The sequence below is a fragment of the Epinephelus moara genome, chromosome 18 (genome assembly GCF_006386435.1).
Source record: "Epinephelus moara isolate mb chromosome 18, YSFRI_EMoa_1.0, whole genome shotgun sequence".
NCBI lineage: Eukaryota > Metazoa > Chordata > Actinopteri > Perciformes > Serranidae > Epinephelus > Epinephelus moara.
The window spans coordinates 38,488,940-38,500,134 of NC_065523.1; the positions used below are offsets into that span (position 1 = coordinate 38,488,940).

At 41.0% G+C, this 11,195-nt stretch overlaps 2 protein-coding genes across 3 annotated transcripts in view; both read left to right on the forward strand.

The window, feature by feature from the left end:
- The window catches only part of prl (prolactin), a 6,988-nt gene extending 5,657 nt beyond the window's left edge, over positions 1–1,331 (forward strand). The window contains exon 5 of the mRNA XM_050069388.1: positions 409–1,331. Coding sequence (XP_049925345.1) covers positions 409–600 — 192 coding nt within the window. The 3' untranslated portion in view covers positions 601–1,331. The remainder of the gene's footprint in view (positions 1–408) is intronic.
- A 2,673-nt stretch (positions 1,332–4,004) lies between these two features.
- Positions 4,005–11,195, forward strand: part of LOC126405581 (dual specificity protein phosphatase 3-like) — a 608,181-nt gene continuing 600,990 nt past the window's right edge. The window contains exons 1-3 of one of the 2 annotated variants that reach the window (XR_007571587.1): positions 4,005–4,318; positions 9,297–9,529; positions 9,815–11,136. Coding sequence is in view for 1 of the 2 variants with exons in the window: in XM_050069389.1 (XP_049925346.1) it covers positions 4,143–4,318; positions 9,297–9,529; positions 9,815–10,023 (618 nt within the window). In the remaining variant the exon portion in view is untranslated. Of the gene's footprint in view, positions 4,319–9,296; positions 9,530–9,814; positions 11,190–11,195 lie in introns of those variants that run through there. The other variant, XM_050069389.1, reaches the window with a different exon arrangement.

Consider the following 11,195-nt stretch of genomic DNA (forward strand, 5'->3'; position numbering starts at 1 on the left):
GGACTCTAAAACTTCACCTGAGCCTCCCTCGGCATATGGGTGAGTAGATAATGGCTGAATTTTCATTTCTGGGTGCACTATCCCTTTAACATTTAAACAGGTGAGTTATATATAAATTCAGCCTCTGTACAGTCGTCATGAATGTTGAAATTTGCTACCGAGACTAAACTGTTTTTTTTGTACCAGGCTGTAAACATGTTTATTTCTGCTGTAAAGTTTTAACATGGGGGTCTATGGGGACTGACTCTAGTGGCCATTAGAGAAACTGCAGTTTTTGTCACTTCCACACTCAGCCTGTTTTCCTGCTTGGGGAAGACAAGTCTTTGTTTTTTGCATATACAGTATTGTCATTAAAAACATGAATATAAAATGTGCTCATCTCCACCTCCCCTCTCCTTTCTCTCCCAGATGGGTCCAGCGGCTCAGCTCATCTCCTCACTGCCCTACAGAGGAGGCAACGACATCGGCCAGGACAGGATCTCCAAATTGGTCAACTTCAACTTCCTGTTGTCCTGCTTCCGCCGCGACTCGCACAAGATCGACAGCTTCCTGAAAGTCCTACGCTGCCGGGCAGCAAAACTGAGACCGGAGATGTGCTAAAAAGTGACGCAGCTCGCTTGGTTTTTCTCACAGCTTGTATTGTCTACCAACTGTAGATTAGCACGTTAGCAATCTGCGATCTGAGCTGATATTCTAATTACTGAGTAGCTGGCATTATGAGCCTTCAGGAGGTGAAGATGAGGAGGAGTTACATGACACACAAGAAATAATGAAGTGACACCCGTTGGTCATCATGGTGCACAACACAATCCTCAGTGTGAGGAGAAGTGCAAAAATATAATTAAATTTTAGGTCTTGTTGATTTTGAAACAGTTGCCTCGTAAATTTGCAAACGGGGGCAAAAAAAAAACAGCTTCCTCAAAGGTCAAAGGTTAAAACACAACTGTTATCTAGTCTGGCTAATGTGGACAAAACAGCTCACACACTTCCCCAGATGTTTCCAGCTGGTCTGGCGTTATGATCTGACCATACGTGGTCACAAACTGGTGTGTCATCGCTCCTGTGACTCCTTCTCGTCTTCTTCTTCTACTAAAGCTTTCTGTACTCGCAGCAGCAGCAGGTGTGCTCTATGAAACTCTTCAGTCTTCACACTGGGACGCTTACAGTGAAGTATAACTCTCTCTTCCTAACTGACGCTTGACTGATGACACACTGCAGCATTTGCACTTTAGATTAAACTTTCTTGAAAGAATTTTGAATGTGATTCTTATCAATTTAAATATTTCTTTGAAGTCTGCATATCAATAAAAATAATCTCTTGCACAGTGAAAGTCTTCGTCTGTCTCTTGTGAGCCCACCAACTTTATGAAAAATCAATATTTAATCATGAGCCACCCATTAACTACTGATCATGTGTTAAAGTGAACATAAGTGAACATTTTTCCGTTGAAAAGATCGTACTTGCACATACATGTTACAGCAGTAAGCACAAGTTGTGTTATTTTTGGCAGCACAGACTGTATAGTCCCATCTTTATGTCATTTTATATGAAACATTAAAATGAATTGACATTACGTCCTCATGTAGACCACATGTCACCCACCAGTGCAATATGACTTTGGAGAAATATGTCAAACACTGATCAGTATCGTCTCTCTTTTGACCCACAACTGAACAAATGATCAGAATTATAAAACAAATTTGGAATTTTGACACGTTGATGTTGTAGCCACATTTTAGCTGGTTGAAAAGAGGTCTTAGACGTTAGACTGAATATTAACTTGTTTTCCACCAGAATTCAACGTTGAAATACCAGTTGGAGCTCACTGGGATGTGTCTTTGGTTGTGCTAACTCAAGTGGTTACCACTGACAATGACATATGTTACATGAGACTGTCATGCCACCGCAGGTAAGCTAGCATCTACATCTTTCCACCGACTTTCTCAACAGTACAAAAATTTGTACAAAAAAGGGGAAAAACCCATTTAATTCATCCTTTGCTAAGCCCCGCCCCTTTGTTTTGAGCCATTGATGGTCAGTCAGACTGTTGGAGTGAGCACAGAGCCCGCTATCACTAACTGCACTGCACGACAAAATACAATCTAATAAAGATAAAAAAGACTGTCTAGTTCACTCAGTGTAAAAGTCCATGGTGCAGACAAACAGTCCAAGAATGAGATCTGACTATTATTATTATTATTATTACTGTTAATAATACATGGATAAACCAACGCGTTTTGACTAGAGAGTCTTCATCAGGGTGTCGATGACTGTGTCAAAGACTGTCTGCGCAATTCTAAACTTATCACAGGGAGTAGCTGTCATGCCCTAAAAAATAAGTGCTTGGGAACGCATGCGCGCCATGATGTTTGAGTGCGGCTGCTGCACTTCTACATTGAAAACATTTAATTTAAGGACAACAAAAACACAGCATGTGTACGACCCCTTATTGTTTATATGAGTTCATTTATGCTGTATGCACAGACCCTTTTAGGGCCAACGTCTAAATTAAGTCAGTTTGTCAGCTAGACAATTTATTCAATTAAAAAAAAAAATCAATTAACATTTTTTTCTGACATTTATTAGTACTAGTCCATACCCATTGGTAGCTTTGTCACCTTCTACCTATGCCAATCCTCAATGCCTATGTGCAGTTTCACATAGATTGACCACGTCAGTGAGTAGAAAAATGTGGGACAGACAGAATGACACACTGACAGTTTCTATGATTATGTACAGCATACCATACCATGACTTAGTCATACCAAACATTAGAAAACACCAACATTGGTCCACAGGGGGAGCCACAGCGATCGGTCGCATTTTAGCCATTTTGAAGCATTTTTCTGTTGTTATAGCGCCACCCAGTTGCCAATTAGAGTTAAATTTCTCCAGTCACCTTGAGGCGTCCTGTTCTACATATCTACCAAGTTTAGTAAAAATCCATATGGCGGTTAGGCCTAGATAAGAAATGAGCTCTCTAGCGCCCCCATTTTGTTTGATGGGGTCAATAATGGAGGGGTCCCCTCAGATTATGTGTGGTCATATGCCTACAAAGTTGCGTGGTGATGGGTGAAACCCTTGAGATGTTATACACCTTTATGTGATGAGCCACGCCCTCCGCAATATTCATTGCCTTATAGAAGCTCAGTTTTAGTAAGTTTTCCAACTTTTGCCAAGAGGGAACTTTAGATATTGGTCCCTAGATTATGTTCACCCAGTTTCATGCAGATCGCTCAAACTTCCTAGGAAGAGATCCATTTGAAGTGTTTTTCAAAAAATTCAAAATGGCGGAAAATCTATATAAGCGGAAGTTATGGGTTCTTGAGGCAAATGTGTTCCTCATGAGGAGAGGCATCTCTGTGCAAAGTTTCATGTCTCTACGACATACGGGGCATGAGATATGCCCATTCAAAGTTTGCAATTTCAATCGGTTGCTATAGCGCCCCCCTTTGGCCAATTGATGTAATATTGCTTCATTGGCATCCTCCCATGACCCTCTACCACTGTGCCAAATTTCACATGGATTGACCAAGTCAGTGAGGAGAAAAACATGGAACACACACACACACACAGAGTTCTTGTCATTATATAGTAAGATATTTCAGACTTTAAAAAAAGTCTGAATCAGACATTTTAACATTTTTTTTTAATGTTTTATCAACCTTTTTTTCTGACATTTTATTACTATATTTCAGATATTTCATTAACATTTATTTGGACATTTCATTAATATTTTTTTTCCAGATTTTATAAACCTTTTTCAGACATTTTATTAAATATTTTTGGACATTTATTTCACTTTTTTTTTTCCTGACATTTTATAAACAATTTTTTGGTGGTAATAATTTCAGGTGGTAATTGTTTATGTAATGTTCTCTGGCTAATGATAATATCCGCCCCCCCTTTGGTTGGGAACCACTGACCCGGGCCCCCCTGTGAGGCCTGACCGGCCCTGTGTGAGGGTTTATCCGTCACAACACTCAGCTCAGCTCTCAGTGCTGAGCCGCGCTGGAGGCGCACGGAGAGCAGAGCGGTAAACCGACACCTGTCCGCCACATTTACCTCCTCCTCTTCCTCCTCTTCCTCCTCCCTCCGGTCTGAGCCTGCAGGAGATCAACATTTCTCCATTTCTCCGGTTATGAAGAACAAACACAGCCAACAGGTGAAGACAGCGGCTCCGGAGCGACTCGACATGCCGAGCTTCGAGGTGACTCTCCAACAACTCAACGACCTGCTGACGGACGACAGCGGCTTCTACAGCTGGCCCACCAAACACTTCCATGAGGTCTACCCACGGATCTACGTCGGAAACGCGTGAGTCCATCTCATATTGTTAACACAGAGATATTACAGACATGACAGTGAACATGTTGCCCTGTGATTTAGGTCATGCAGCAGGAACCGTCTCACTGAGACTCAGTTTGTCTCTGACCGAAATGAAAACAATGAACCCAAACTCCATAATCCCTAATTATCATATTAGCCTACATGTTATTAATGCTGGTTTGACAGGACAGCTGCTGCACAACGATGTGTCTGAATGTGGTTATTAATATATTAAAACACAAAGCAGTGAGGGAATCATTGAAGGTATCATTTAAGTGCACTGTGTCTGTAAACAATAATGTTATATAATCACATATCCTAGAATAATAACGTGTGATCATTAAGGACTGACTGATGAACCCTCATTATGCTCTTTATGATGAGTCCTGTGAATATAGGTTATATATGTAGATGCAGTCTGAGGATGTGCAGCAGCAGCAGAACATGCAGTGAGTCTTGTTTCAGACAGAAGCTTGTTGAATTTTTGAAGAGATGGAGGGATGTTAGAAAATGGTAAAATAGAGCAGAGACAGGAGGAGGCAGAGATGGAGGATCCAAAAATAGCTCTGCTGATTAACCTCTTCGTGCCCTGTTGATTTAAAATGTCCCCACATGCTCCACATTTCAATATCTGCAGTTAACATGACTAACTCCCTGATAACACGAGGGGAGGCAGTCTGGGACGACTTAGGACAGATCAGAGACGCTGGGACAGAACATACATCTTTAAACATCGCTCTGTGAGGGCATTTTGGATTTTAGCAGTTATCTATAAGTTAGTGAGGCTGTTACCTGGAGTAATCCCCCAACATAATGCTTTTAAATCAATACCAACTTTATCTGTCTGTGGAACGACATTTAATTCAGTGTTAAATGAAAATGAAAAAAAAAAAATCCATAAATAAATATGCCTATGAAATAAATAAAAATGGCTATGAGAGATAAAATGAGACAACACTGACATTTTGTCAACACTTTTTTTTTATCAACACTTTTTTCTGACATTTTATTCATATTTTCTGGATATTTTAATAACATTTTTGGAGATTTTATTAACCATTTTTTTTCAGACAAATATTAACAAACCCCAGCGCTGGGGGTCACAGGGGGGTCGTGGCCAGGAGCAGAACCGGATCTAACCTGTGTAATGGCAGCAACAGAAAGTTTGCTGATCAGGCAGATATATTTATTTTCCCCAGACATTTTCTTTACATTTTTTCAAACATTTTATCAACATCTTTTTTGACATTTGAATGAAATGTTTTGGACATTTCATCAACATTTTTTTTGACATTTTAATGATATGTTTTGGACATTTTATCAACATTTTTTTGACATTTTATCAACATTTTTTTGGCATTTTAATGATATGTTTTGGACATTTTATCAACATTTTTTTGACATTTTATCAACATTTTTTTTGGCATTTTAATGATATGTTTTGGACATTTTATCAACATTTTTTTTGACATTTTAATGACATTTTTTGACATTTTATCAACCATTTTTTGTTGTCATATTTTGCTGAAACTGACCTTCTGTTAGTGGCTGTAGCAACTCTAATTCAGCCATTGCAAACCCCAGCAGGTGGGGTCACAGTGGGCTGGTGACCAGCAGCAGAGCCAGGTCTAACCTGTGTAATGGCAGCAACAGAAAGTTTGCTGATCAGGCGGGTGTCAGGTGCTGGATATTATGACATTTGAAGAAGCTTGAGAGTACGTACAGCATTTCTAAATGTGTTATTAGCAGGAGAAACTTGTTCATGATGCAGATTATTGCATAAAAAAAGATAAAAGTCGATCACAGCTCTTCAACATCTTCAGTATGTTGAGCTAAAAGAGTCGCCCTCTGTATGTTCCAGGCTTTCAATCAAATGTATGTTGTAAATATTAAATGTTCAGATCTAAAAGCTTTAAAAGCGAAACTCTTAGATGGGCTGTTTTCTCCAGCACAGTGAGTCATGGCTGTATATTTCAGGAGAGTGCCTCTTTTATTCCACCTGCCTGCTCTCCTGAAGGAGCCATAATGGACGGAGCAGAAACACTTGTGTCTGTTATGTCGGATCAAGTGTCCTCACACCAACGGGCCGGAACACCCAAATGCATCGGCACAGTTCTGTGAAGCCTGGTGAAGAGAGCACGCATCGTTCTCTCTGAGCTGAGGCTTTTTATTTTGATGTATCTGTCCTGGTTCCACAGTCTGAGAGCCTGACAGACTTTTTTTTTTTTGTGGAGGCGTGATGTTGCATTCAGTATTAGCTCGAGTTATTTTTAGCTCCCCACATCTAAAAGGCGGGAGGTGCCAAGTGGTACAGCAATCCCAGAGGTTCACAGTGAGAAGCAGCAGAGTGCAGTGCGTCTGTCTGACAGAGAAAAGGAAAAGGGAAAAGAATAGATAAGGATTTAAAACCAAAACTAAAATCTAAAAGCATGAAGCTGGTGTCTGTGGTGTAATGAAATGGATGCAGGAAGATTAAGAACATTTGTGCAGATACCCGTCTCCGAAAGACTGCTTTCATTTCATCAGAGACTGCTACCACAGATAGCCAGTTAGCTTGTTTTAGAGAATCGGCTATGCCAAATCAGAATTTAGTCACCTTTTTTGGCCAAGTGTGTGAACACATACAAAGGCAGTGATGGCAACAGCCATGGCGGAAGAACTATGTTTATGGGTTGTCCATCTGTCCATCTGTCCCATTCTCAAGAACATGATATCTCAAGAACACCTAAAAGGAATATCTTCAAATGGGGCACAAACATCCACTTGGACTCAGCAAGTAGAATTTGGTGATTAAAGGTCAAGGTTACTGTGACCTTGCATCCCTCTTATTCTTGTGAATGTGATATCTCAAGAAGGCCCTCAGGAAATTCTTCAATTTGGCACAAACATTCACTCAGATTTAACGATGAACTGATTAGAATTTGGTGATCAAAGGTCAGGGTCACTTTGATCTTGCATCTGTCTTATTCTCATGAATGTAACATTTGGGAATTTGGGAAAAAAAGACCACTTCAAAGGTCACTGTGACCTTGCAATCTCATTCTCGTGAATGCAGTATCTCAAGAAGGCCTTTGGGGAATTTTGTCAATTTGGCACAAATATCCACTTGAAATCAAGAATTATCTGATTATAATTTTGTGGTCGAAGGTCCAGGTCACTGTGATCTTGCATCTGTGTCATTCTTGTGAATGCAATATCTCAAGAAGGCCCTCAGGAAATTCCCTCAATTTGGTACAAACGTTCACTTGGACTCAGCAATCAACTAATTCAACTGATCCTGCATCTGTCACTTTCTCGTGCAGGTGATATCTCAAGAAGGCCTAAAGGGAATCTCCTCAATTTGGCACAAATGTCAACTTGAACTCAAGAATGAAATGATTAAAATGTGGTGATCAGAGTTAACTGTCACCCTGCATCCGTCTCATTCTTGTGGACACATTATCTCACAAACATCTTTGGAGTTTCCTTTAAATGTGGCAAAAAAACATGTCCACTTCAAAGGTCATTGTGACCTTGCATCCATCTCATTCTCGTGAATGTGATATCTCAAGAAGGCCCTCAGGAAATTCTTCAATTTGGCACAAACGTTCACTTAGACTCAACAATGAACTGATTAGAATTTGGTGATCAAAGGTCAGGGTCACTTTGATCTTGCATCTCATTCTCATGAATGTAACATCTCATGAACACCTTTAGCGAGTTTCCTCGAATTTGGGAAAAAAAGATCACTTAAAAGGTCACTGTGACCTTTCAATCTCATTCTTGTGAATGCAGTATCTCAAGAAGGCTTTCAGGAAATTCCCTCAATTTGGCACAAACGTTCACTTGGACTCAGCAATCAACTAATTCAACTCATCTTGCATCTGTCACTTTCTCGTGCAGGTGATATCTCAAGAAGGCCTAAAGGGAATCTCCTCAATTTGGCACAAATGTTCTCTTGAACTCAAGAATGAAATGATTAAAAAGTGGTGATCAAAGTTAACTGTCACCTTGCATCAGTCCCATTCTTGCGGAGACATTATCTCACAAACATCTTTGGAGTTTCCTCAAATTTTACAAAACAATGCCCAAAGGACACTGTGACCTTGCATCCGTCTCATTCTTGTGAATGTGACATTTCAAGAAGACTTTGAATTTCTCTCAAATTTGGCATAAACATCCACTTTTAGTCAAAGGTGAACTGACCAGAATTTGGCGGTCAGAGATCAAAGTACAAAGTCACTGTGACCTTATCCATTACATTCTCATGAATGTGATATCTCAAGAACACCTGGAGCGAATTTCTTCAAATTTGGCACAAACATCCTCTTGGACTCATCAATGACCTGATTAGAATTTGGTGGTGACCTGTGACTGTGACCTCAAAATTCAAGTTTTTGGCCATAACTTTAAGAATTCATGCACTAATTACGACACACCTTCACACACATGTCTAACAGGATCAAATAAAAGGTGTTTATAGAAATATATGTAAAAAACACTGATGACCAACAATCTGCAGGAGTTCGTTAAAGTACGACCCCTGAAAATGGCCAAAAATGCACCAGAATTACACATTTAATTCAAAATGGCTGACTTCCTGTTTAGGGTATGGCTCCTGACACTTTTTGTACGTCTTGGGACTTTACATGTGCCTAGAAACTTTGTACATGTAAGTGAAAGCAGCTGTAGGGGCTGCTTCGTAGAAATTTTATAGGGGGGGCGCTACTGAGCCATTTTTTTGCGCCCGAGCATGAGACCCTTAAAATATCAAATCTTTCACCAGTTGTGGTATGTGTGCAATGTTTCATGACTTTTCGAGAACCTTTAGGCCTTCAAAAATGAGATTTATTTGGAGGAAGAAGAAGAAGAAGAAAAATGACTTGCATTTCAACAGGGTCCTCGCACCGAGAAAATAAAACTTGGATACAAGCAGGTGAAATAAACTCTGTGTCGTGTATTTGTTTTGTTTACCAATCTGTTGCAGGTTTGTGGCAATGAATGTGATGCGTCTCAAGCGTCAGGGCATCACCCACATCCTCAACGCCGCTGAAGGGAACTCCTTCATGCACGTCAACACCAATGCCGAGTTCTACGCCGACTCAGGCATCATCTACCACGGCATACCAGCCAGCGACACCGACCACTTCGACATCAGCGTTTACTTTGAAGAGGCGGCAGACTTCATCGGGAAGGCGCTGGCATACAAAAATGGGAAAGGTCAGAGGATGACAGGGCCGAGGAAAGAACGTCAAGTAACACTAACGATACTGTACTTTATCTGTATCCTGCGAAGCATGTTTTGAATATCTTTGGTGTTCATATTTATATGTTGTTCAAATGGAACTTAGAACATAGGAAGTTGCGAGCACCACCTGGTGAACTCTAAGCTCTCGTACAATTTCCACCTACAATGCTGTGAATAAGAACTCAAACGTAATATCTCACATAACGATGTTGTGAACTTGGTCAAACGTGAACAGCTGCTTTTCTCTTCCTCTGCAGGTAAAGTGTACGTTCACTGCAGGGAAGGCTACAGCCGCTCGCCCACCTTGGTCATAGCCTACCTGATGCTTCGCCAAAACATGGACGTCCACACCGCTCTGGCCATGGTGCGGCAGAAAAGAGAGATCGGACCCAACGACGGCTTCCTGCGGCAGCTCTGTCGGCTGAACCAGAGGCTCGCTGCTGAGGGGAAGTTCTGGAACAAATGAAGCGGACAGACTGTCGACGTGAGAGAACAACAGTACGCCTAATTGCACATCACTTTCTTTCACTTGTTCTACAGCTTTAATGAGCCGCAGATCTGTGAGGGGGTGATCTGGAAGTGAGGACAGTGGACAGTCAAAGAAAGTCTGTCTCAAACAAAGGCTGACAGCACTGAGTGTATTGTATCGTACAAGATTACACATCTTACACAACCTTTTAACAAACACATACATACAGTATTTTTATTGTGCTCAAACACTGGTGATACATGTGCTGCTCATACAATGTAATGTGTATGTGCAGGTGCACTGCATTCACTGTAGTCTGAATATTACATTTATCTTCAGGTCAGAGTGACAGTAAATAATCAGTCAGCATTGTAGTCATGTCCTGTACTGTCTGGTGTCTTCCTGCTGCTCACTTCTCCAGAGAACTATATAAACATGTAGAGGAATTTAAATGTGGGAGCTGGTGAAAAACTAGATGGTGTAACTGATGTGATCCCGTCACTGCCTTCTGTCATCGTCTCCATCTCTTGTCCTCTGTCTTGGCTTTGTGCCCTCTGTCTTGTCTCACTCCTGCACACACTGCCAAATCTCTGTCCCAGCCGCTACCAGAGGGGATGTCAAGTGGACACTGTGATTTCTCATATTGAATCAGATATCAGGGTATAATATTTAATAAATGTGTTTAATACGCTTCAGAGAACTGCACAATCTGCGTCTAAAAGCCTCAGAGGTACGTCTCAGTGCAAAATTTGTCTGGTGTCTTGTTGGTGCTTTGTAGGAATTCTTGACACGATCTCATGCTGCAGAATAATTAAATTTTTATAGTAAAATAAAGTTGATCTGATGTTATCGGACCAGCAATAGAACAAAGGAATGGTTTGGCATTTTGGTATAGACCAGGGGTCGGCAACCTTTACGATTACAAGAGCCATTTTTGGCCATAAAAATGGAAAAAATCTGTATGGAGCCGTAAAGCATATTTGATAATGAAGGGATCCAAATTACCCGATTGCCTCACAGCAAGAGGGTTCCTGGTTCAGACCCAGGATGGAGGAGCCCCTCTGTGTGGAGTTTGCATGTTCTCCCCGTGTCAGCGTGGGTTTCCTCCAGGTGCTCCAGCTTCCTCCCACAGTCCAAAGACATGCAGGTTAATTGGTGACTCTAAATTG